The sequence below is a fragment of the Doryrhamphus excisus genome, chromosome 8 (genome assembly GCF_030265055.1).
Source record: "Doryrhamphus excisus isolate RoL2022-K1 chromosome 8, RoL_Dexc_1.0, whole genome shotgun sequence".
NCBI lineage: Eukaryota > Metazoa > Chordata > Actinopteri > Syngnathiformes > Syngnathidae > Doryrhamphus > Doryrhamphus excisus.
In genome coordinates this window covers 14,054,296-14,080,740 of record NC_080473.1, presented here as the reverse complement: position 1 = coordinate 14,080,740, position 26,445 = coordinate 14,054,296, and the positions used below count along the sequence as shown (strand labels likewise).

At 40.2% G+C, this 26,445-nt stretch overlaps 3 protein-coding genes across 8 annotated transcripts; 1 reads left to right on the top strand and 2 right to left on the bottom strand.

The window, feature by feature from the left end:
* Positions 1-350: 350 nt before the first annotated feature.
* Positions 351-14,755, top strand: agfg1a (ArfGAP with FG repeats 1a). 2 transcript variants are annotated; one of them, XM_058080034.1, is made up of 12 exons: positions 352-701; positions 5,086-5,179; positions 7,136-7,251; positions 7,447-7,612; positions 7,753-7,909; positions 8,752-8,874; positions 11,648-11,822; positions 11,895-11,974; positions 13,315-13,413; positions 13,535-13,687; positions 13,784-13,878; positions 13,959-14,755. In XM_058080034.1, the coding sequence occupies exons 1-12, from the start codon at positions 535-537 to the stop codon at positions 14,016-14,018; spliced, it is 1,485 nt and encodes a 494-aa protein (XP_057936017.1). In that variant the 5' UTR covers positions 352-534; the 3' UTR covers positions 14,019-14,755. The 2 variants fall into 2 exon arrangements, with proteins under 2 accessions (XP_057936018.1, XP_057936017.1); XM_058080035.1 differs by lacking the exon at positions 8,752-8,874 and having other exon boundaries at positions 351-701.
* On the bottom strand, positions 12,053-20,743 carry LOC131134587 (thiamine transporter 1-like). Its single transcript, XM_058080036.1, has 7 exons — positions 20,674-20,743; positions 19,114-19,259; positions 18,529-19,042; positions 16,946-17,024; positions 16,621-16,813; positions 15,967-16,108; positions 12,053-15,896 (listed from the first exon to the last, which is right to left on the bottom strand). Exons 2-7 carry the CDS (start codon positions 19,212-19,214, stop codon positions 15,732-15,734), a joined length of 1,194 nt encoding a protein of 397 aa, XP_057936019.1. The 5' UTR covers positions 19,215-19,259; positions 20,674-20,743; the 3' UTR covers positions 12,053-15,731.
* LOC131134585 (thiamine transporter 2-like) lies at positions 20,387-26,284 on the bottom strand. Of its 5 annotated transcripts, none has more exons than XM_058080031.1 (10): positions 26,159-26,283; positions 25,655-25,824; positions 25,385-25,564; positions 25,014-25,179; positions 23,835-24,150; positions 23,600-23,751; positions 23,107-23,299; positions 22,894-23,035; positions 21,841-21,951; positions 20,387-20,755 (listed from the first exon to the last, which is right to left on the bottom strand). In XM_058080031.1, the coding sequence occupies exons 2-10, from the start codon at positions 25,802-25,804 to the stop codon at positions 20,738-20,740; spliced, it is 1,428 nt and encodes a 475-aa protein (XP_057936014.1). In that variant the 5' UTR covers positions 25,805-25,824; positions 26,159-26,283; the 3' UTR covers positions 20,387-20,737. The 5 variants fall into 5 exon arrangements, with proteins under 5 accessions (XP_057936014.1, XP_057936016.1, XP_057936012.1 ...); XM_058080029.1 differs by lacking the exon at positions 20,387-20,755 and adding an exon at positions 20,836-21,679; XM_058080032.1 differs by lacking the exon at positions 20,387-20,755 and adding an exon at positions 20,838-21,293.
* Positions 26,285-26,445: the final 161 nt, after the last annotated feature.

The following is a 26,445-nucleotide window of genomic DNA, read 5'->3' as shown; positions in this document are numbered from 1 at the left end:
TTTAAATACAATAATACAGATAATATATAGGCAAACATTCAGGCACACGAGCTACTAGCAAAGCGCTAGAAACGAATGCGGAAGTATATAAAGGTTCGTATCTTGCTCTGTCTAAAGAAATGTCCTGACGTAATAATGCTGCGTTCTTGCTACTCGGGAGATTTGTAAATGGTCCTACCGCTGTTTACTGTACCACGTACTGCTCATGTCACTAACATGAAACAGTCCGAGTAGATATGTCGTGGTTGTAATGAGCAGAGCTGACTGACTGGCAGAGGTTGGAAGGATCACTTCGTGAAATGGGCGTTGCTGTATCAAAGGGAAACCGGAAATTCCGACTTACCAGGAAAACACGAATGCACCATCAAACTCCCTGTTCTAGGCCGCCTTGACAACCGAACCACCCACCCTTCCCCTCCCCGTTTGCTAAACGGTCGGCAACCTCAAACAAGCACACACCTTTAATTTAGTTCTCGTTTAAAATATCGTCCATTTATTTTATTTAATTAAAGCGCGGTTTGTGTCGACGCTATCATGGCGGCGAGTGCGAAACGAAAGCAAGAAGAGAAACACCTGAAGATGCTGAGGGAAATGACGAGTTTGCCTGCCAACAGAAAGTGCTTTGACTGCGACCAGCGCGGTCCGACCTATGCCAACATGACGGTGGGCTCCTTCGTGTGTACCTCCTGCTCCGGCATTCTGTGAGTCACTCAGCCGCATGACCTTTAGAATGGACATGGCGCTCACAAACGCTGCACCAAATGTTGGACTTAACTCTGTTACATATGGCACACACTAGCAGTTAGCTTACTAGCATTGGGCTAACGATGGCTGCTCAAGAACGTTAGGTGTCAGTGAGAGTTTTAGCATGTTCGCAGTCTCATTCATTGACACATTTGTCGGCAGTTGGGGTAGACAGTCGCCCTTTTTGACTTTGTCTTTTCATGGCAGCCGGTGACAGAAGTCGGGTCGACAAACACGGCAACTATACTACCAGTTGCTTGTCGCTTTAGGAACCAACCTCCCGTCTGAGCTAACCAAAGCACTGGGGTGGGCGATACTACGAATTTTGCCATCGATCCGATACCAAGTAAATACAAGCTATTACAAGTAGCACCTGTACCGATACTTTATACTTGGGATTTTTTTTAGATAATTGAATTAATGGGAATTTCTTGATCAAAACTACAATAAACACGACAAATTATTTTCGAACATTTAATACAACGAATGTCTACAAAATAATTCGCTATTCTTACATACAATTATTTAAGCAATTAAACAATTGTTTAATAGTGAATTCATGGGCTATTTAAGCTCTTGTTTGGGCCTAATTTATTCGGTTTGTACTGGGCCTATTTTGGTGCTGCCTTTCATTTGCTGACCTATATTCCATTTGACCACTGGGGGCGCTGTTTAGAAGAGCACATGGGTTTGTGTGACAGAAGGCCACACGTGGTTTTCAAAACAGACTACAAAGGGGTCCTCCTTTGTCTCGAGTCATTTCTGTTCTTTTAGACCTGTGTACTCACTGTAGTATTTGTGTTATTCTACTTCTATTAATCCACTTTAGAATTTTCTCTTCTTAGCAGTTTATTCTACGCCGTTGCTTCATCATCAGCTCAACTCGTTTGTACTTTCCTCCTTGCAGAATACTGTGGAAAAATACCATGAAAGGCAGTACTTCAGTCACTGTTTATTTGTCCATGGCACATTAAATAAAATTAAATAATAAATTAAATAAAGAATAAATTAAATAAAATTAAATAAAGCACAAATAAAGCAAAAGGCATCACGTAACTACAAAAGCTAAAATATTGGTATTAAAAACTAATAACATATTTTAAAGCCTTTTTACAAAATGAATATGTTAAAAGTACAGTTTAACACCTATTATATGCAAGTATGTTTGCTGCCATTGTTTTTATTTACATTCAGGATGGAGACACTTGAGTTTAACTATGCACTATGTGTACACTTCAAAGTCCGCAATTAAAGTTGAGTCCATTTGGTGACTTAGTGGTCTCTGGCGACAGGCCCAGAGTGAACAATAACTGTTACATACATCAGTTTCAAAGTGCAATACTTTCTTTACACTCGAAAAAAGCCGAAAGAAAATTAAACAAACACAGGAAGTGAACAAAATGTAAATGACATGTCACTTCTCGGTATGGCGTAGTACAGTTCTACACCAAAATTGGACAATATGATTCAACTACCCTTTCAAAATAGAGCTTTTACAGAATTACATCATTTTTGATACTATCTTGTGCTCACTCTCAGAAGATTATGTAGGTGGAATTAAATGTGAGTGTACATTATTATTATATATAATAATGTCCATATATACAAACATTGTAAACAACTTTCATTCAGTTACTGTAGCACATGATGAGATGGTGACATATTGATATTAATATTGTGGAATATAATGGAGATGTAGTCATTTTCATAAGCCAGTCTTTGACCAATAAATATTTCTGATGGTATTAGGTTTTTTTTTTTTTTTTTTTTTTTTAGTATTTTTAATATTTCATTTAGTTTTGAGTGAAGAGTGCACATTGCTAACGTTCTCATTGCTTGCTGGTTGTCTAAAGCCTGGTGAGACTGTATAGGCCCCGGAGGTGGAATGGTTTTCTGTGTTGCCACATAATCGGCATGTGATGTGCTTGTGCAACAGGAAGCAGTGGAAAGGTTTTGTTTTCTCATCGAGCACACTGTCATAGCAAAAAATGTTCCATGCCATGCTATGCATGCTCGAACTTGATCTTCAGCCCGCTGTGTTACCATCTTGCCACGAGTAACTGCAGAAACAGAGCTACTTTGGCAAGAATTTGCAAGTCCAGTCAAAATAGCATTTCTAATTCAGTCAGTTTTGTTTTGCTCTAAATGTGCTACTCTTTTGCTGACACATTATTTCTGGAGCATTGTTTCCATGATAAAGGATTATTACAGGGGTACATCTACCTTCCTTGTCACATCTTACCCCCCCCAATAGTTGTGGTTGTTTCGCGGGTGGAGACGGAATCCGCTATGTAAACACATTCCTTTTGAAGGTGGAGACTTTCCCTGGAGGAACTCCACTCAAGACGTTGCTTTCTGGAAGTTTGCCGATCTGTAGGAAGTTACCCCACTAGGTCTACATCAGGGGTCTCAAACTCAATTTACCTGAGGGCCACTGGAGCTAGGGTCTGAGGCTGGGCTGCATCAGGTTTTCCCCAAAAAAAACAAAAAACGCATTTATTAAAAACAGAAAAATATACAAACTTTTTCAGTGCTTTAGTTCCGATTTTCTACAATAAAAGCTCTGATAAAACATTCCACTGTTCTCAAATATCTTTTTTTATTTTTCTGCACAAAATAAGATAAAAAATAAATAAACAAATCAAGATTCAAGAAAATCAATCAATCAGTAATAAATAAATATAATAATAATAATAAAACAACAAATAATAAAAACTTAAGAAACCACATATAGTTGGTGGGTAGACAAATTATTTTTTTCAGATTAAAATGAACAAAGCATTATTAGAGCCCTGTAGACATGACAAAACACGACTATAGTCACATTTATACTCTTTTTATTTACAACATATTGCGCAACTGCAGGGTCTTGAGACACATGCTAACTCGCAAACTAGAGAGCTAGCGACCTAAACGGTAGCCTTCAAGATATTTCCTTTATACTTAAATAGCCAAAAACTTACCACTTCCACATGGATAGGGAGGATAACTATTAACAGTTATTTAACCTTTAACATGAACATTAATCAAACGTAATAATTTTTTCTGGGTACATGATACCATACAGCATCCATATCAAACTTGCACGGGCCGCACTAAAAAAGACTAATGGAATACTAAAGTAGTTTTCAATTAATTAGACGATCGAGTCTTCATTGATTAATTGTTGCGGCTCTAAATGTCAGCACCCCGGATGACCTTCCAAATGTTGCTCATAATCAAACTGATTTGGACCACTCAGTGTCTGAGTGAGATATTTGCAGCCATAATGAACTCAAAATGATCACATATCATTGTGTTGGCAATCCCTTAATTTGAAGGATAGAACCTCCTGAAAGATGACTGAACAGAATGACATTTATATTATTTTGTTTTTAAATCTCTGAAAATCTAATTCTGTGTTCAAGAAACTTGCCAAACTTTACATAAATGAATCATTTCATGTACAGTATCATGAAAGTGTAGTGTGCAATAAGCTTTTTTTTGTTGGGGGAAATCGAACAACAACGTGAAAGATGGTGCGCAACTTCTCCTTTGTGATCGTGCCAGTGTTTCCTCACCCTGGAGCAGTGACAGTATGTAAATGAGCTGTATTCCCTGGTCTGTTGTGCAGTAGTGACGAAGTCATCATTATTTTATTGTGCAATATGTGGTTGTGCTCCTGTTACACTGCAGTGTTTTGCTCAAATCTATGGACGGTAATGTGCTATGATTAGAGATGAAATTGCATGATATTCATTTATTTAGATATTGGTGAAGTGTTCCTTTTGGAGTTTATGTTAATACAAGTTTCTCATTAAGGTTAACTTTCAACAAGTGACTGAGCAAGAGATACAAATTTGTCAGCAATGGATGTGTATTTTTGTTGATTTGCTGAACGTGGCTTGAAACTGAAGCAGGCCACTGTTTCCACCGGGGTTTACATTTTTGTAGTGGCGGGCGGTGGGTGTCCTGGGCGCCCGACTCTAACAACATGTGCACACATGCATTTGCAGTGCAGCCGAGTCATAGAATGACTGTAATACAATTGCTCCTCGCCAAGTGTCGTAACTGCTTTGTTGTCATAGAGAAATTGAGACAAAGCCATTGCAAATGTGCCGAAATCTGGTGCTATATAGAAAATAAAATGACCTTCTCGGAGGCAGGGGTTGCTGGGTGAAACACTGAATTTTACTTGGTATCGGATCAGAAAGGAAATCAGTGGGTTTTGCACCACCCAAACCAGTATGTCTCTTTATGGTGCAAGTTTCTTAGCCTCCTACAGAGTTGTGGGATCTAGCAAGCTGTCAGGCCTTCACATAAAACTGATTCCAGTGTTTTGTCCCCCCCCCCCTTTCACAGACGAGGACTAAATCCACCCAACAGAGTCAAGTCCATCTCTATGACAACCTTCACACAACAGGAAATAGAGTTTCTTCAAAAGCACGGCAACGAGGTAGGTGCCTGACGCTCGCGATTACGAGTGTGCCTGAACACCTCACAGCACAGAGGGCATAGTCACAGCCCAAAGAAGGACAAAGACTGTGTGAGTTATAGGATGAAATAAGTGTGATGACTATATTATGCATAAGAGTGTTTAATCTTGAATATTTCATTTATATTGGTGTCCCAATATACATGTTTACTGTATTATCATGACAGTGTTATTTTCTTCTGATCTAAAATCAAAAGCTAGAAATCTTGTCAGGTTTTCAAGATCTCATGACACCAGATCCTGTGACACCCCCAGTAATGGGCATTCCTTAGCCCCAATAACATGCTGCACAGTAAACACGTAACCCCAAGTATTCGTACATTTCTTTAGCCATTGCATGCAATGTGCTAATGATAAAGCTTGGTGATGGATCATTTTCAATTCACAAATAACCAAGTTGCCACACAGTGGATTAGTGGTTAGCATGTTGGTGACACCGTCTCCGCTTCGGCATCAGACCTCCTTCTCTCCCGTACACTGCTGACTGCTGATCTCCAACATGCATCAACCATCCTCTTGCAGTTAATCATTTCCATTGCCCGCCTCCCCCTCGAGGTAACTGTTACTGGACAGGCAGACTAATAACAGACTAAAGTGCATCATTATTCAGTATTAATTTCTAGTAAAGGGATGTAACGTGGCATCGCCACCTGGGAGGTAGTCTATTTAAAGCTGCAGCAAAATAGACTCAAGGTTGGAGCAGAGTCATCAGTCCTCCAGAGCTGTTATAAATACTACAGCCTTCAAGTGGCCTTCTGTCTGCCCATGGAGACACTCGACATAGATTAAAAAAAACATGCAGGCTGGTGCCTATGATGTTTTATACAATGAAGAAGATATAGATAGATGGATAGATAGACCTCCTTTATTGTCATTGCACAACAACAGCACAGCAGTGAAATTGCCAACGAAATGTTGTTGCCTGATCTTGCCTTATCTGAATAAGAAGGTCAATTTGCTTGAAAATGCCAGAGTTGGTCATGTTATTCTCTGCATCTAATTTTGGTAGCAAAGTAAAGAGACTTATTGTAAAGTACATTGAAATTGTAGTTTTCTGTTGTTCAGAAAACAGTCGTCGGTGGTTTCAAAGTGCCTTGTTTTGTCTCTAAGGGTATCTTACGTTTAAAAAAAGTTGTTCTGCTGCATCAACAGTGTCAAGATTATTATTTTTTTTGCCCCCTGTAGTTTCAACAGAACACCATGTGTACTCGAAGCAATTTTTTTTTTTCTAAAATGATTTGGTGACCTCCAAAATGATCTTATCACCCCTGTTGCAGCTTAAGTGTGATTTAGCGTAAGAAAAAATATGCTTGTATTGTTTTGACAGCTAAGGGTTAGCTGTCATACTATACTACGCCAAATTCATTTTACAATAAAGCACCTATAATAAGGTTGTACATGAGGGATGCTCCGATCACGGTTTTATGCTGGAGATTCCGATCATCGATGATGAAATTGTCTGATTCAGATCACATTGATTAACTGTAATTTTGAGTGTTATTGGCTAGAGCTGCCATATAAGTAATAAATAGTTTAGTCTGAAAAAGTTGTGATCAGTAGTCAAACAGCAGTTAACGTAGCGTGAATAGGTGCAGCCTCTGGAAGCACTAGAAACACTTTCTATGCTGGTTATTGTGTGTAGCTGCTCTATAGGAGTCCCTAACTCAATACAAATGGCCGAAAATGGAGCATGATAGCTCCTCTTTAAAATCAATGTTAAAATGTCATCTGGTTCTTGTGGACCCAACCTTGTGTATCATGTCTCGTGAGTTGGGTTTCCCGTCACACCCCCAACAAGTGGACCGACCCACCCAGCCGCTACTCTTTTTATTCGGCTCTAAATAACTAGATTTGTAGTTGCGTCCTGAAAAAAAAGGTTTCCTGGAATCAATTGTTTTGCTGTACTGCGTGTTTCAGGTATGCAGACAGATCTGGCTCGGCCTTTATGATGGGAAAACCACTTCAGTGCCGGATTTCAGAGAACCACAGAAAGTCAAAGAGTTTCTTCAAGACAAATACGAGAAGAAGAGATGGTAAACGACTTCTTAAAAATACAATTCCTGCACCATAAATGACATCATCATCTCTAATGTGACATATCTCTCTCTCTCTCTCTCTCTATATATATATATATATATATATATATATATATATATATATATATATACTGTATTTTGTTAGGTTGTTTGCTGACATTTGTGTGTTTTTCCGTATGTTTTGCTACCTAGGTATGTACCACCTGAGCAGGCAAAGGTTGTGGCATCCGTCCATGCTTCTATCTCTGGCTCGTCAAACAGTAGCAACAGCAGTACTCCCGAGGTTAGACCTCTAAAGTCCCTCCTGGGGGACTCAGCCCCTACCCTGCACCTTAACAAGAACACCCCACCTAATCAGGTGAGTCTGAAGTACAAACATGTATTTTGTGCATATTTTGGTGTCCCCAAGTCTTGGTCAGTGACTGTACACTGTACAGGTACGTGATGGCTTTCTGTTCATGCGTGCCGGTTTACAATTACGTCTCCTGTATCCGCCAGTCTCCAGTGACCGGCCGTGGGCAAAGCCATCAGCAGCATGACAAGAAGTTTGACCTCCTCGGTGACCTCGGCGGAGACATCTTTGCCGCCCCGCCAAAAATGAGCACAGGCGCCGGCTCGGGTTTTGCAAACTTTGCACATTTCAACAGCCACACAAGTAAGTGATAGATTGGAATTGTAACTTCAATAGTTCATAAACCCATTTTCTGTATGTTAATATTTGTTGGACCAAATATTGTTTTCTTAGTTGCATTTTTGTTTCTCAACAAAAGCAGAGAACTTCAGTTTAAATTTTTTTTTTTTTACATAAAAAACAGATTTAATGTTCAATATTAAAAAAAAAAAGCCATAATGATATTCCTCTCATATTTATCGCGTTCTAGCGCAATTGGCAAGGCACATGCACATAAACGGAAGCAACGTAGACATGTCATGAAATCACTTGTGGTCATTTATACTGTATTAATCCAGTTCTGGACCAAAATAAATGTGACTTTTTGACATAATTAAAGTCAAGTCAGTTCAATGAAATTGCAGATCATTGTTGTAATTATTATTTTTTTTTACTATATTTTGTTTTGTTATGACAAGGAAAAAAACATACTACAATGAATCTGCTGTGTATCTCTGGCTAATACTTCAAATGATTTTACTCGTGCTATCCTCATCCAGAAAGTGCACAATCACTCCATATGTATATATATATATGTGTGTGTATATATATATGTGTATATATATATATACATTATATATATATATGTGTGTGTGTGTATATGTGTATATATATATATGATATGATAAATCATTCCCAGCTTGTAATGCTGCTCTACATCACGTGACATCCTATCCTCGACGATCTGTCATATTTATCCCATAATCCTCTGCTGTGTCTGTTTTCATGTTAGTCTCATCCATGTTCCTCATTGTGTTAAATACCATCTTCCTCTGCTTGTCGTTGTTGGTCTGCCTGTCTGATCATCATCCTACCACCATCTCCAGTGGCGCAGAATAGCAACACAAATGCAGACTTTGCTCATTTTGATGCATTTGGGAGCATCCCCGGGTCGGTGTGTGGGTTCCCCCTCTCGGCACCCCAAGCCTCATTCCAAGCCTCAAACGCAGGTAGAGAAACTTCCCCCTCGTCCAAACACGTCGCTAATTCACACTCATTACGTGTGTCTTTGTCATTTCATGATCGCAACAGCAAGGCATAGTAAATAATACGTGTGTTTATTTTCCCAGCATCCCAGCAAAGATGCTGCATAAAGTGTGTATGTCATGCGGAGCAGGGGTCCAAACTTTTTCCCCCGAGGTCCCTGTACTGAAAATCAAAGAATGTAGGGGACCACTCTGATATTTTAATGTATTTATTATGTAGCTGTTTTAAAAAAATATATATATGGATTTAAAGACAGAGCTTTATTTTTAGTTGATAGTGATAGTGTCTTTTTTCCTCTATTTTAAAATTAATAAAAATTTATTAACTCATTAAAAACAAGCTGACAGACACCCCTGTTTGTTTATAAAGCATCTTGATTTTCTTGCATCCGCTTGCAAAGTGACCACCAACCCGCTCAACCTTGTCATGCACAGCACAACAGCGCCCTCTCGTGGAGGTTTTGCAGTTCTTTCAGTCATGATCTGAGTGTGGATATGCAGAAGAAGGTGTCCATGCTGGTTTCCTACATTTGAGTTTTGTTGAGAATTGTTTTCTCGAAAGCTCATTGGCATCGGCTTTCTGTTTTCCGTCTTTGTTTCAGCACCCTACACCCATCCATCCATTTTTTATTTATATGTTTTACCACTTATGCCATTCCGCCACCTTTGGGCAATGCTAACCTAACATGCATGTTTTTGGAGTTATGTTCTTGAGTTATATGGGTCAAACACAGAACGTATAAAGCTGAGATTCGAACCCGGATCCACCTGGCTGTGAGCCGGACATACTAACCATACGCACCGTTTTTGATTTCTGACATTGCTCCATTATTCATGTTTTTCCTCCCTCCTCGTTTCTTTTTATCAACTGCTGCTTTTTGGTGCTGCCAGCATTCACTGTGCTCTCATCAAGCCGCAGTTTGTGTACGTTTGAAAGCGCTCTGCCTCTGCAGGCTGCATACAGTAAGTACACTTTGCTGTGTACATGATCTTGTCGCCTGTTTCCGTCTGTCTTTGTGGTTTAGAGTGAAGCTCTGTGTGTGCGTGCAAAGGCTTTGAAATGAAACGTAGCAGGAGAGTAGATTTCCTCCATTTAAAGTTCAAGGTCACATACTGTCTTAGAAAAGGCGTTTTTTCCGCACGTCTTGCATAGTTGCGTGTAGAGAATATATTGTCGTCACCCGGCACCGACAATCTCGGTCCTCCGTTATGACTCTATAATCTATAATCGCGTAGTGCCGACTTCGGATCCGTCAATTCGTTCTCCCAGAGTAACTTCACAGGAGCAGGCGGGGGACGCGGGTCACGGTACCAGTGTCCCTGCCCATAGATAAACCTAGACCGCCTAGCCTGGTTCCTCTCAAACTAATAATAATAATAATAATAATGTCAAATTGATTGGTAAATAAGGAAGAAACCAACCTAATAAAACTCGAGAATCAGGTGGAGAGAAAAAAGAAATGATTCCCAACGTTTCATACGTCCATTATTGCTTTTAGGATTTAGTTCCTTGTCTGTAGCTTATCCACATTGCAGCCACGGTTCAATTCCACTTGAGAAGGACTGATCTCCACAAACCATCCTGTATGTGGACATCAGCTTTGGCTCCGTTAGTGACTTTATTTTATTTAAGTTGATGTTTGATGATGTAAAAAGAATACTTTTCAAATGATTATTTATTCCCCACTTATAACCCTCCTCTTGTGTTAGGGTCGGCACCAACCCGTTTTACATTTTAATGCATAAAAAGAATTAGTTTTATTTCAACAAAATAAAACCAAAAATAATTTTTTTTTTACTACATTTTAAAATGGTCTGGTTGAAATTATGCCCACTGTATTGTTAGGGTCGGTTTCAACCCGGTTATAATAATATGACTATAAAGCAATATTTTGAGCCACAACTGAAAATCATAAGTGTACAATTAGCCAACACAATGACAACCAGCTCCTCTTCTCATCATGTAAGCTTCAGGGGATTCTCATTTTGACCGCTTTCCAGTATAATAGCAGAAAAACAAGGTCCAGTTTACATGTGAGGTGAATTCACTCATTTGACTGATGGCTGATTTCACTTTTACAATTTGGATCATGGAAAGAATGGCAAGAAGTACAGTGAACCAAGATCTGGACCTGTTCTGCTTTTTCATTTCACTTTATACTAAAGTTCTGTTGATGAAAACAATCACTTTTTTTTAACCTTTTCTTGACATTAATATATATGGGTCAAAATTCACCCCAACACCATAGATGTTTCTTTAGTAATTAATACTAAAATGAGAAAAAAAAAAAAAAAAATTGATTTAAGAGATATGTTCTATAGCTGTCAGTAATAGCCAGGTAACAAAAGAACCTTCAATTTATTAATATGATTCTTTTGAGGTTCATTTTTACCATTTTTGGAAATTGAAATGGAGGGGTATAGAAAAAAAAGGCCTACATGCCCACACCAAAAGTATTAAAACCAATATTTTCATGAATGAGGAAGCCTAAGAAGGTAACCAAGACATGAGAAATTTGATGGTAACTGTGTTTTTAGTGTATTTTATAGCTGATTTAATACAACCTGGTAACATAAGAGATGATACCAGAAATCGAACACAAGAGGAAGGTTAATAGGTTAATTATGACAGATATTTCCAGACCTTTCTTCATGATCTTCACAACGGAAAAAAAAATCCTTGATTGGTTGACGAGTTCTAATAATTAATCTTGGCTGTTTTGTGTTTCTTTTACAGGAGACGCTGCAATTCCTGGTGGGATGAGCTCGACTGCCGGGATGCCTCCGAATATACGAGCACCCGCACCCGGAGGAGGGGACCGCTACGCGGCATTAGCTGAGCTTGATACAGTTTTTGGCCCTTCTGTCCCCTCTGGTGTTTACAATAACAACAGCGGCACCAGTGCACAAGGGTGAGACGCCGCAATCTTCTAGCATGGTTGCTGTTCTTGACTATTCTTACTTAGCGTTTGGTCTCACTGCAGGGCTGCATTTAGCTCCGAGACTGGAGTACCCCCATCCCATGCACAGCAGGTCCTACCTGGTATGGCTCAAGGTTTTGGAGGTGAGAGAGATTACGCAGAACCTGTTTGAGATCCTGTTTGAAGGATTCAGATATTATTATATTATTTTGGTTCAAAAGATGAAAAATTGCAGCTCAAATGATATCCAAGGACGCAATGGTCGCCTTTTTAATATAAAAAAAAAACATTTTATACGGGGTATAATCTGTCTCGGGTGGAATAAAATGGCCTAGTAGACGGTGTGGACATTGAAAGGGTGAAGGAAAATAAATTTCTGGTGATCACAATAGATGAAAATATGAGCTGGAAACCTCATATTACAAATATACAACATAAGGTGGCCAGAAATATTTCAGTATTGAACAAAGCAAAATTAGTTCTCAATCAGAAATCACTCCACACTCTTTATTGCTCTCTGGTTCTACCATATCTTACTTATTGTGTGGAAATATGGGCTAATAACTATAAAAGCAATCTTCACTCGCTAAATGTACTGCAAAAAAGGTCAGTAAGGATAATTCAGAGAACATACTAACGCCTTCTTTCTAAAATCACAAATACTTCAACTTGCTGATATAGTTCATCTTCAAACAGCTAAAATAATGCATAAGGCTAAAAATAACCAATTAGCTAAAAATGTCATCCAATACTTCTCTACAAGAGAGGAGAAATAGGATCTCAGGGAAGAAGTACATTTGAAACACTTCTATGCTAGGACTACATTATGCTAGCCATAGCATTTCAGTATGTGGAATCAAACTATGGAATGGATTGAGTAAGGAAATCAAACAATGCACAACGATGAGCCAATTCAAGAAACAATACAAGCAGTTGATGTTTGCTAAATACAAGGATGAAGAGTCTTGAACCAGTCATGATGTGCTATATATGTCACTATATTGACACTTACTATGGCATTATGGCATTGGATGCTCATATCACCTCCTACTTTGGTAAGTGACAAAAAATAAAAATAAAAAAATTAAATAAATTTAATTTAAAAATAAATACAAAAAAAAAACTATATTAGGAAAGCAGGAAGTGAACAAAATTAAAAAAATCAAAAAAAAAAACTAAAAACCTTAAACTGTATTATGGAAAGCAGGAAGTGAACAAATGTAAGTTACTGATTGTAAAAGTACCAGATGGAGGGGTGAACGTGAACTGATTATGGGATGCACTCAATTGTAATCTGATGCATGTTTTAATGAAATAAAACCATTACCATTACCATAGTCTGTCCTATACCCGGGTAATAGAATGACCTTGACTACTTTAACCCCAAGAATACATTGGACTGTGGGTAAACTATGGCCTGAAAAAGTTATGTTCTACATTTGTCATGGTTGCTAACCATTCATTTCCTCCCACCCTCCAACAGGTCCTTCAAGTAATCCTTTTGTAGCTGCTGGTGTCGCCCCAGCAACAGCACCAGTCAACCCATTCCAGAACAACAGAGTGGCAAGCGTGGCCGCGGCAGGTTGGTCAAAGCGTGTCTGTACCGCATTCATCGTCCAACACTGTTTTCGCTGTTTTTTGTGTGGAGCTAGATTCCTTACAGGCGTTAAATGAAATCATCTACATCAATTTTTATGTTGCAGCCACATTTGGCACCGCCTCCATGAGCATGCCGGCCGGATTTGGCAACGCTGCACCCTACAACCTCCCCACCAGTTTTAGCGGAACCTTCCAGCAACCTTTTCCCGGCCAGATGCCCTTCGCACAAGCGCCGCCGTACCCCCAGCAACCCAACGGTGTGTGTGTGTGTGTCGCTGTGAATGTATAAATCAAGACACGTCACATCATTCCAGCTGAACTCTGCAAATCCAACAACTGTGGGGTTTTTACAGGTGGAGGATTTTCGGTCTTTGCCCCGGGCAAGCCAGTGGTGACCCCATTTGGGCAGGCGATGGCCGCACCGGTGATGTCCAGCAACCCTTTTCTGGTTTGTGAAATATATAAAATGAAATTAAATATATTCGAGAATGTTGAAAATGACTTAAATTGTGCCCGTGTCTCTTCCAGGGTGCAGGTCCAGGTGCGCAGTATCCAACGGGAGGTTCTTCGACAAATCCCTTCTTATAGCCAATCAGCTGCTCTCACACGTCTGCACCTATTTCACTGTTTAGTTTCACAGGTAGCTTTAAAACACACAAAACGTTTGTACGGGAAGCTTTGGCGAAGATCGACCGCTACGGGACGTGACAAGTCGTGACACTGTATATGCTAACGGCGCGTGCGGAAGGAGAGGTTGATCCCCTCCTCTCCGATTTAAACCCGTGACTGCAACGGATCATCAAAAAAAAAGTTATCGCAAGCAGTGTAGTCGATCTCCATGCCGAAACTATGAATATTCCGTCTTTCAGGAAAGCCGCTTTTTTTTGTGCATATCAGTATTTGTATCGAACACAAGATTGTCGATTGGGTTACTTAACTGCCAGTTGCTGTATTTGTAAAGAACCAAACTGTTTATTTGTGCTGAATACTGTCAGTTAAAACCGGAGATGTTGATGCATGAAATTGTACGCGAGGTTACAAATTAACGCTGCGTTACGTGCCGCCGCCGCTGCCCGCTGCCGACTGCCAGGCTCCGCCCTTTCACAATGTTCCTCTACATCCGTGTCGAGATGGCTCGTGAACTGACAACCACTTTACATCGGATAAAAAGAGACAATTTTAAGTTAATTTGTATATATATATATAAAGTTATATATATTCAAATGGATTTTAAGAATTGACCAAACCAGTCATTTATATTGATGTATGACTATATTGTATATTTGTGCTGTTTATATAAATATATAAAAAGGGTTAATTTTTTATTGTGCTGCAGTGAGTCATTACTTTTTTATGATCTTGACTTATAATGGATTTCTTACCATTATCATTATTATACAAGTATTGTAAAATGTAAAAAGAAGAAATGGGGGGAAAAATTGAGTGCAAATAACCAATAAATTGGCAAAAAAAAAATTGGCAAAGGCAAAAAAAAAAAAAGTTCTTTGAATGCAGTCAGATTGTTGCGCTGCATAAGCAAGGCTTCTAAGCAATGTTGGACGCAGTAAGACGGTCATTCATCCTTAGGCCAAATAGGTTGTTAGTGGTCCCATCGTTATGGGGCATTGAAAGGTAGAACAAAGTCCTGATGGCTTCCAATGTTAAGGGCCTGACAAGGAGATCCCACCTGAGATGATTTGAGATTGGGCGGTTGTCTATATGCTGCTTGTTCTTTCCTAGTAAATACAAATTGGTGTTTTATCACATTGTTTTGAACAGCGTCAAAAAAAAAACTTTTTGGGCAAAAAAAAAAACCTTTTGATCAGATGGTGAACATTCATTCATTTTGTATCGTTTATCCTCACAAGGGTCATGGGGGGTGCTGGAGCCTATCCCAGCTGTCTTCGGGCGAGAGGCGGGGTACACCCTGGACTGGTGGCCAGCCAATCACAGGGCACATATAGACAAACAACCATTCACACTCACATTCATACCTATGGACAATTTGGAGTGGCTAATTAACCTAGCATGTTTTTGGAATGTGGGAGGAAAACCCACGCATGCACGGGGAGAACATGCAAACTCCACACAGAGATAGCCGAGGGTGGACTTGAACCCAGGTCTCCTAGCTGCGAGGTCTGCGCGCTAACCACATGACCGCTGTGCAGCCCAGCTGTATTTCAATTTAATGGTTGTTTGCTTAATTTAATGTTTAGTCTCATATTCTTTTTGCATTTTGGAGCTCGACTTAGAACCTACTTAACAAATTAACCAATTAAAATTTCAATCAGTATTTAATTTTTAACATTTTAGTTCGGGTTCACTGAGGGTAGGTTCCAGATTCAATTCAGTTTCATTATTATCCAGGGGTTTCAATTCTTTGTTGCCGCTTCGTGTTGTCCACCACAGGGCATGCAGAGCAAAAGCGATAGCAATGGCTGTGAAGTAGCTGGAATATATGATGAACTGCCAAAGCAAAAGCAAATACGTTCAGCAACGCCGTGAAATCTTAAACGCGCAACGTGTGCTTGCTCACCTGGACAACGATGTCTAGTCCCAGGCCTTCACTGTCAACCACGATAGACGTCATGATGTTCTGTAGAGTCAATGCAGCAAAAGTATTGGCGCCGAAAACTAGCGCGTATCTCTCCGTCGATAGGTCTGCAGCAATCTGGTACCTTGGAAATTGTTATGTTAGTTTTTTCCTCATCCAGCATAATATTCTTAACTGTCATACGTACTTGAGAGGCGAGAGGCGGGGTACACCATTCACACTCACATTCATACCTATGGACAATTTGGAGTCGCTAATGAACCTAGCATGTTTTTGGAATGTGGGAGGAAACCGGAGTACCCGGAGAAAACCCACGCATGCACGGGGAGAACATGCAAACTCCACACAGAGATGGCCGAGGGTGGAATTGAACCCTGGTCTCCTAGCTGTGAGGTCTAACCACTCGACCGCCGTGTAGCTCCACAGAATGTATATCAAACGATAAAACACTGTTAGAGGTTTTTTTGGAGGGTGTGTGAGTAGTCGAAATAGGTGTGGCCCAATGACTTGCATTGTTAGCTAACTCATATTAACTCATTTTCTGGTGTTATAATGCACAGAAAAGGGAAATAATTGTATTGTGAAAGATCCTCACTTCAAATTATGATGTAAAATGACGTAAAATCCTGTTCTTACGTGGCTACGGTCATGGAGAGTGTTTCCATGCAGCAGCATACGACGTAACTGGCGTAGCAGATCCAGATGTTGTTGATGAAGGTCATGAGGAAGAGCGTCGCCCCCACGAGGCCGGTGCAAACGCTCAGAACCGGCTGGCCCCTCACCTCCCAGTTGATGTCGGCAAACCCAACGCCATAGGCTACTGCGGCACCTTTTAGGAACACATGTATGATTATTATCCTTTTCCCTTTACTAACGTCCTGCTTAAGACATCCCTTGTTAAATGCACACGACGCCATCTTGAATTTCTATACCTAAGATTTTAACATGTGATGTTTCTTACTCAACAGGTGGGACACTGCCTCCACCCCACCGTTGTAAACGCTATTGTTCCGAGAAGGCGCCACATTCTCCCAAAGCACCTGTCAATGGAATAATGGTTTTGTATGGAGTTGAATATGGCGAATGACTGTCAAGTACTATGCAATCAAAGTACTATGCAATCAAAGTACTATGCAATCATCGTTGACCACCGCTATTAGACTTTTGGACATGGGGGTCGGGTAGGAATCACCAAACGTTCAGGTTCTGGATGACCCGCTTCATTTTCGGAGCCACTGCAGCCCCCAGTGCCGATACTCAGGCTATGTTAGGCTTTGTTTGTTTCATCGGCTTTTTCCTTACGGAATCTTTTTTGGTCTGCGTACTTGAGCCATTTTATATTTCGGATGCCCTTCCTGACAAATACCAATGGTGCTTACTAGTGGGGATTCGAACCTGAGGCGTCTTGCCTCGCTTGTTCTGGACAACGGTCAAAAATCGACCTGTCGGAAAAGTGGGATTTTTTTTGCCATCTTTGGGTCCCGCTGGGACCCCTGCTGAATATCTTCATGGTTTGGTCCACCTCCCAGACCAGAATAGTTTTCTCGAAAACTTTCGAATTCTCAAAAAATGAGAATTCGCTACAACTGCGGACTTAAAAAAACAGCCAAAAATTGACATGTCAGAAAAGTGGGATTGTCTGCCGTCTTTGGGTCCGCCTGGTTGCAGGGTTTGGTCCACCTCCCAAACCAGAAAAGTGTTGTTTCATCACCAGGAAAAACGAGAATTCGCTACAACCGCGGATCTGAAAAACGGCCAAAAAGCGACTCTTCGGAAAAGTGGCATTTTTATGCCATCTATTTGGAATGTTTGTCCTTCCTTTGATGCTTTTAATCTTCTTCATTTTCCCTTCCATGGTGATGGCTTTCCTTTTCTTTGGCGCAGACCTAATGAAGTTCAAAACTAAACTAGTCAACAATGTTATTCTTGCCTTGCTAGTTCTGGACAATGGCCAAAAATCGACCCGTTGGAAAATTGGGATTTTTTGCCATCTTTGAATCCCACTGGGACCCCTGCTGAATGTCTGCATGGTTTGGTCCTCCTCCCAAACCAGAAAAGTGTTGTTTCAGCACCAGGAAAAACGATGGAAAAACCTGAAAAAAATCCTCCTTTGGTGCTTTTAATCGTGTTCATTTTCACTTTCATGGTGATGGCTTTCCTTTTCTTTGGCACAGACATAATGAAGTCCAAACATTTTTTGAGGATAGGTGATATATAAAATTGATGGATGGAGGTGCATATTAATAGTAGCTAATGCTAACAATTAATAGTAGCTTAAAACTGCTATACTTTTTTTCAAAGCTTATTTTGCACTGAACAAGAAGTGACTGTATCTTTTATTGCTGTGTCACTAGTTGTGTTTTCATGTTTATCGATAATCAGGATGTTGACAATACCACATGTCGACATATCCACAATGATGCATTTGAGTCTCAAATATAAAGTCGTATGACAGTCTAGTCGAAACAAATGGTGGCCTCAGACTTTTGCACAGTACTCGGCTGTATTTTCGAATCCTTCTAACGTGCTTTATTTGTGACTGACCTGAGAATAGCCGCCCATGTGGTTAAAGCCAACCGTTGCCAAGATCCACCACACCGACCAGTAGAGGAGCCGTCTGGATGAATAGCAGTCAAGAATGTCTCTCCACATTTGAAGAAGAACCTGTCCACCTTTTTTTGTTTGGTCCTCACACTTGGAGACGTTTCCCTCCTCTTCATTTCTTGCGTCACTCTGCGGTTGTCTCACTGTTTCGCTCTCAATTGTGTATATTTGCTGTGCTTGTATGTTGTGTTCCTGAGTTATTGATGCATCTCTTGATGTTCTCCTAGCAGCACTTCTGTGGCGAAAGAACATGCTCTGCCGCGGCGTCGGTAGAAGAAGGGAGGCCAGGAGCGCCACGGCGATGAGAACAAGAGTGAGTACCAGGATATTGTCGTATGTAATGAGGTTGAAGCTGACAAGCAGCTGTCCGAGCGCCGAGCCCAGCATGTAACCAAGGTGCTTGGCGCTTCCGCAGTACGAAGTGGCCTTCCAGTACCACTTCTCATCTATTATGCTGGAATTAAAACACACTCAAATATAGTTTGGTCATGTGACAAAAACAAAGCAGTGTCACCTCGTTCTGACCTGTAAATGTAGGATGAGGTGGCTACACCGCAGGCCGCCGCCACACCTAAAACGAACCGCGAGGCCTGCATCGCCCCGACGCTTTCGGTCCAGAGCAGCATGGCCGTGTTGATGAAGAGGGCCACGCATTGTAAAACAACCACCGGCTTGTAACACAGCCAGTCGGTCAACAAGAACACTGGCACCAGCACACACAGGTAGGAGTACGACCACACTGGGAAAATGTCATTGCTCACCTGTCCATAAAAGCATATAAGATGGATTAATGCCCATTCAACAAATGCTGAAATCATCATCTGATTGATTTCATTAACCCAATATTTCCTGTCATGCCCTCACAGGAAGTTTTTTGCTTCCTAATACCGATACTATTGAGACATTTTTAATATGTACTTATTTATTTGTACTGTAAGGACTGACTTTCAAAAAAAATATGCAGAAAATCCCCACTTTTTTGTCTTCCCCTTCTCTCATACCGTTCCCAACATAAGGTGGCAATGGATTCAAAGTGTAAAAGTTACATCATGTATTTCTGTGATGCAATCAGGGACTGCCGAAAAAGTTCGAAATCTCAGTGCTTTGCTAAAAACATAATCAGAGAAACACATTAACATGTAAAAATTGTGGACTTTTTCACTTTTTTTTAAAAAAAAATTGTATGTTGTGCATTTTAACTATTGTGATGTATTTATAAATTATTACCAATATCGGGAGAATTCAATGTATTTTCTGAAATTTGCACTATTTCTAAACCTTCAATGTTAAATGTTTCTCTCAATTAATGTCCAGTTCACAAGTTTATTACTTCAAGTCATGCAATATTAACAAACCATTACTTTCAAACATGACTGATTAGGCTTACTCACCATTTATTTCACGTTTTATGATTCAAATATCAACATAAATAATAAATAATATAGCTACCGTATTTTCGAGTCGCACAAGGCCAAAAATAATTAGAAAAAAAAACATACATAAGTCGCACTGGAGTATAAATTGCATTTTTTGCGGGTAATTTTTTTTTTTTACTTGACCAAAACAGACATTACATCATCTTGTAAGGCAAGTTCGAACATTAATAAAAGAATAGAGAACAGGCTGAATATGTATAAGATATGCTAACACAATGGTTATTCAGCTATAACAAAACAGAAAAGGTGTCCAGTGTTTATGTAACATAAACACTTTTTTCATTTATAAGTCGCTCTGGAGTATAAGTCGCAGGAACAGCCAACCTATGAAAAAAGGTGCGACTTATAGTCCGGAAAATACGGTGTATATATAACTATATATATATATATATAAAATATATACTATCTATTAACATCTAACAAGATTTTGTACATTCTTTGCAACTTGTTTGTTTTTTTCCCAGCAAAAAGTTATTTTGCATTATGGGAGAAAGCTGCAAACACTCCATCTAGAGCCTGACAATGATTCCAATGAAACTCACCGACTACGTGGAGCAAGAGAAAGTCCTGTGTGTTATGGCTACATTTCCAAAAGTCAATTTAGGACATCAAGACACCAAATGTGGTTCCTTGCTTGTGTTAATAATACCTGTTCTGTTGTCAGATTCTTGTCTGGTCCAGTCAAGTACGGGACAGAAAAGGGATCCAGGGGTTTAACTGTGCTGAAGAACCTGTAGGCACATAACACACCAGTGGGAAACCTCCAGTCTGACCTCCACCTCCTCACTGTCTCCATCATGCATGTGTGTGTGTGTGTGTGTGTACAACTACTTGATCGCGTTCCTGGGTATTCCTTCTTAAGGGAAAACACCCACACCTGTTTCCACCCTGAAGTTGCTGAACCAATAAAACAAGGCGGCCACAGAACAGCAGACACTTTTATAGCTTAGTTTTTAATCATCTTTTATGTACCTGTAGATTACAGCCTCTATAACTATAAAGTATATAAAAACAAATAATACTGTTGTCATTAAACCACTGGGACAGCCATAACCTGCTGCTGTGTACACTCTAAAAAATAATATTCATTATAACCACTTCATTAAATCCATTATTCTAAGATAAAAACTCCACAAACATCAATCACAGTCACTCTTTTTATTGCACATAATGTCAGCTCCAGGAAGTGGCGTTACATTCGTGTCTAACTCAATAAGGAAGGAGGAGTTCAGAACATTCAGACAGGTTCACTCATCCCTAGATTTCAACCTAACAAGAAGTTTGTTAAGTTAGCTTGTCAGGCTAGCTCTACTGTTTTTGTGTGCATTACACACATTTAATATTAATTGTAAAACTATTTTAGTAAAAAATATATATATTCTGTAAACTACTTAAAAAACTAAATAGCCGTTATTTGCACCTGACACGCATTTTTCACGGTGCATGCGTGGGTTTTCTCCGGGTACTCCGGTTTCCTCCCACATTCCAAAAACATGCTAGGTTAATTGGCGACTCCAAATTGTCCATAGGTATGAATGTGAGTGTGAATGGTTGTTTGTCTATATGTGCCCTGTGATTGGCTGGCCACCAGTCCAGGGTGTACCCCGCCTCTCACCCGAAGACAGCTGTAATAGGCTCCAGCACCCCCCGCGACCCTTGTGAGAAAAAGTGGTAGAAAATGATTGAATGCACCGTTTAAATTTCTATCCCTAATTACAATCCGCTTCAATGACGACAGTATATCACCAAAATGAATGCTAATCTACTAACTAAAGTTTGTTGATTTTGCTCAGAAAGAATCGACATGGATCACCACCTTCACAGCAGGGTTGGTGTCTGGAGAAGCATGCTTGGTACAAGCTGTGTAGGTCCCTCGAATCACAAAGAGCACAGAGATGGCGGCATAATAACTCCCATAGATGATGAACTAGAGAGAAAAGAACAAGAATTATTTAGTGTACAGTACTCGTTTATGCAATGCCACAGGACAGCCACTAAGTGTCGCTATATCACTGGATTATAAGCAGTACTACTGGATCATAAGCAGTGGCGGTTCTGGTTTGAATGATGCCCTGAGAGGATTGTTTTGAGAACCCAAACAAGTTCTACCAGTTTTATTTTTACATGTAAATATATGTGTATTAAGTTATACATTGCCTCAAAAGCTTACTTAATAAATAAGCGAATAAACAACCATAGCTACCAAGTAACGCTAGCTTATTTGATCACATACGTTCTATAATATGCTGTACATAAAGTGATGCTATAGCGCCCTTACTTTATCTTTGGCCTGTTTCTCCACTTCGTCTTAAATTGTGCCCCTAATGGCTTTGACTTTATCTTTTTCCGTGTTTTGTTGACACAAATTAACATTATTATCACCATCTTGTACCGTCACCAAGCTAGCAACCAAGGCTAAACCATCGACTCACAATTCCCTCCTTTTTAGCTCACATTTTCCAAGTGAAATAGCTTGTTTGAGGCTCTTGGTTTGTAATATAATGACGATGACATAATAACCAGTAAATGTTTTATTTTTGAGCAATTACTGTTTTAAGTTCATTTTTTTTACCTTATAACATTTAACCTGAAGGCTGAGGCCACCCCCTTGCAAAAAAGTACTTGGTTTCATCCACATCACGCGGTGGACGTTTTGATCACGCCTGTAGGGGGCGCCAGTCTTCCATGTGCTGACTCAATGAATATTAGTAAATTTATTATTTTTTCTTTCCCCCTAAGCGGCGCCCCCTGGAGAATGCCGCCATGGGTAATTGTCCATATGGCTCATAGCTAGAACCGCTACTGATAATGAGACAATTAAAATAACATCCATACATGTTTTTGTATGTTACTGGCTGTCAACACATACCTGCGTCACAATGTCCAGTCTTAAAGTAGCTTCATCAACAAAAATAATCGTCATCATGGTCTGCAGAAAGAGAGCCACAAATGTGTTGATGCCAAACGTCAGCGCATAGCATTCCATGGAGAGGTTAGCAGCAATCTGAAATCTGAATAGAACAAAGTGATGTCCTGTATGTTGGATTAAAGCACGCTTTAATGGAACTGCAGTGAAACTTACGTAGTGATGGTGATGAGAAGCATGTAGCATGATTTAAACAGAGCGTAGCCAGCATAGCAGGCCCAGATATTGCTGGTGAACGCGATCAGAAAGACAGCACCTGCCCCGATGGCTGAAAAAAAGCCCAGTGCCAGCTCTCCCCACACGGCCCAGCTCACCTTGATGTGACCGACTAAGAAGGCTGCTGTAGCACCTGACCCATGGAGAAATAAACTGATTCATTAACATCATTTGGAAATAAACTGATTCATTAACATCATTTGGAATTGGCTGACTTGGTGCTGCAGGGTTCATCCTTTGCAAATTAGCTGGAAATACACCCCTCGACATAGACCCCGGAGCCCTGACTGTTCCCACTCATGCATGCCTGTCAACACTCCAAATTTCGCCCATTTTAATTTTCAGAAGAAAAAAAAATGTGTTTTTTATGTAGTCAAACCACCAACAACAGCGACATATCTGGACTCTTTGCTCTGTCCGATTCCAGTCTTACCGACAAGAGAGCATGCAGCTTCTACCCCTCCATTGTAGACGGATGATGTAGCAGATGGTTCAATATGGTTCCACATTAGTTGGATGTAGTTGAGGATTTGTGTATATCCAGCTGTGGCTAAAGCCCACCAAAGGGACCAGTAGATTAAATGTCTGCAAATGGATCATAAATGGTTATTAATTTATACATTGCATTACAACGTAGGTTTAGATGGACCAAGAGCAGAAGAACATGCCTGGAAGAGTAGGACTCCCTGAAGCTTTGCCAAAGTAAATGACCCGCATTGACCACATTTTTCTTGCTGCACCAACAACCGCTGTCATGACGCTCCATCTTCTGTTTCTCAGAGCCAGCATCCTCCTCGTCCAACACCGTTTCATCAGGCCTGTCCGCTCCTATGGATCTTGCTTGGTCTGACGTTTGATCCAAATGTTTGGCCTTTCTCTCTTTGAAGAACATGCTCCTCTGAGGCATTGGCAACCAGAAGGAGATGAGAAAAGCCATGCTTACAACACCCAGAGTGATGGTATTGATGTTGAAGTAGTCGAGCCCTGTTGAAGACAAATCATATTTCCATATGGCCTAGACCAGGGGTGCTCACACTTTTTCAGCATGCGAGCTACTTTTAAAATGACCGAGTCAAAATGATCTACCCACTACAAAAATGCAAAACATCTATTTATTTTCAAATGTATTGAGGATTATTTGTACGTACAATGTAGGTTGACGTACCTTACATAACCAAATGAGCCAATATTGCAAAACACACATAATTAACTATTAACATTTTTTGTAATTACCTGAGTTTACTTTGATGACTTGCACTGAATTGAATCAGCCAAGGATGATTCCGTATGGAAGTGATATGTTTTTGCCTTTTTACTTGGTCCAGCTACTTCACTCATTTTAGTGATCATAAACTTTAGCAAGGGCTTAAAATCTGACGCAATTCGCCGACTAGCTTAGCACTTTGCATCGTTGTTTACGCATGAGCGGTGACCTAAAGGTCAAAATTCAGTTGTCATCTGACTGGTTGTCCTGTATGTCAATCAAGTAACGGGGATGGATGATAGGCTGACATCGTAAGTTCTGCTGCACTTAGAGACGTTGTTTGATTTGATTGGTCACCCGAAGGGCAACATTCAGTTGTCATCTGAATGGCTGCCCTGTATATCAATCAAGTGACGGCATTGATGCTAGGATGATATTTTTTTAATGTCACGCCGCGATCGACCAGTACCACCTCCGCGATCGACCGGTAGATCGCGATCGACTTACAGGCACCCCTGGCCTAGACTCAAAATTCCGAATCATTCAAGGCTCGTTTAAAAATTCAATATGCAGTTGATCCTGAAAGACACCATTAAGGAAAGATTCTGAAATGGTTCTAGAATTGTCAAATTTGAAGCCCCACCTGCCAGGGAGATGAGAACTTGGCCCATGCCGGCACCGAATGTGTACCCAAAAAGCATGGCGCTTCGGAGGTAACCGGTAGCTCTTTGGTAATTCTCCAAGGGAATCACGCTGTAAATGTAGGAAAAGTAGGCCACCTCAGATGCTGTCACCATAGCATAGTTAATCTGTAAAAGAATGGAACATGTTCAAGTTACACCTTGTTATGCTCTGGATTTGTAAACAGTTTATCACTGGGCAATTGTGAAGAATTGTGTAAACATGCCAACAATACTAACTGCCAATTTCAATTATTGTAATATGCAGGGTAACATTTTACATCTTCAACAATTATGGTTTGTTTTATATTTTTTAGAACACGTTTTGGTGGACCTCAAGGAAGACCATGGCAGGCACTCCCTGGGCAAAGCACAGCAGGACATAATTGATGACCAGAAAGAGCCCCTGCAGCACAACGATGGGTTTGTGCCTCAGAAGGTCAGTCAGCAGGAAGACTGGGAAAAGGAAGGCCAGGGAGGAGTATGTCCAGATCGGAAAAAGGTAGTTAGTAACCTAATCGAAAACAACAAGCACATATGAACAAGCATTTTACGTACAATGCTGCAAACAAATGTCAAAGACATCATCAATTTAGCCACTTACCACTTCTTCAGAGATGTTCTTATGAGGGCCAATTAAGTATGGAGCAAGAAAAGGCTCTGCTATTCTGCAGTTAGCAAAGAATCCATACAATGACAGGACTGCAGTGGGGTAAGCCCAGTTAGAGGATTTAAGATTGGCCCAGCAGCCCATGTTTTCACCCTAGCAAAAATCTGTAGCAAAAAAAAAAAAAAAAAACACTTTAAATGCTTTTGTCTATTTCCAGGCGTCGTCCTGCCTCAAAAACACGACAGCGTTGTCATCAGTAGCCGGAATAAACTAATGAGTAAGATATGAACATGTTTATGGTCTTAGACTTTCACCTGTTTGGAAACAGAAAGATAGCTGACTGCTGACTTTAACAGAAGTTCCAGTACCATTTAAAACAAGAATCAAGTCCAAACGATAACTTTGACATGTATTACAATTATTCTTAGTATTCTGAATAATACCACTGACGTAATTTATATAATAAATAGCAGGAAACAATTTTTTTAATAATCTTACCTTCGATTGCGTGATTTGCTGACGTCACCCGAGAAGATGAGTTCGCTTCCGACTATACAAGTGCGGTACTTCCGGCACGTGCTCTTCCGTAATGTGTGTTACCTTGGCAACGCCGTGTCGTCAGAAGAAGTTCTTTCCATCTTATCGCACAATGAGACTCAAGAGGTTTCTTTAAGTTTCTTCTAGATATTATCCACCAGGTATTACAAATGACAACAATGTACCTTGTGTGTACTTTGGTGGAAAATGTCCACATAATAGACGGACTTCTACGCTGGCAAACATCA

Excerpts from the sequence above, each read along its gene's own strand:
- agfg1a (XM_058080034.1), top strand. The coding sequence starts at position 535 with ATGGCGGCGAGTGCGAAACGAAAGCAAGAAGAGAAACACCTGAAGATG. Across the intron at positions 11,823-11,894 it reads AGCGGCACCAGTGCACAAGG|GGCTGCATTTAGCTCCGAGA; the intron begins GTGAGACGCCGC and ends GTCTCACTGCAG. Across the intron at positions 11,975-13,314 it reads TATGGCTCAAGGTTTTGGAG|GTCCTTCAAGTAATCCTTTT; the intron begins GTGAGAGAGATT and ends ACCCTCCAACAG.
- LOC131134587 (XM_058080036.1), bottom strand. The coding sequence starts at position 19,214 with ATGCTGCTCTGGACCGAAAGCGTCGGGGCGATGCAGGCCTCGCGGTTC. Across the intron at positions 16,814-16,945 it reads GGCAGTGTCCCACCTGTTGA|GTGCCGCAGTAGCCTATGGC; the intron begins GTAAGAAACATC and ends TGTTCCTAAAAG. Across the intron at positions 16,109-16,620 it reads CTCTCCATGACCGTAGCCAC|GTACCAGATTGCTGCAGACC; the intron begins GTAAGAACAGGA and ends ACAATTTCCAAG.
- LOC131134585 (XM_058080029.1), bottom strand. The coding sequence starts at position 25,804 with ATGGGCTGCTGGGCCAATCTTAAATCCTCTAACTGGGCTTACCCCACT. Across the intron at positions 23,752-23,834 it reads AGGGAGTCCTACTCTTCCAG|ACATTTAATCTACTGGTCCC; the intron begins GCATGTTCTTCT and ends ATCCATTTGCAG. Across the intron at positions 23,300-23,599 it reads AGCTGCATGCTCTCTTGTCG|GTGCTACAGCAGCCTTCTTA; the intron begins GTAAGACTGGAA and ends TCCATGGGTCAG.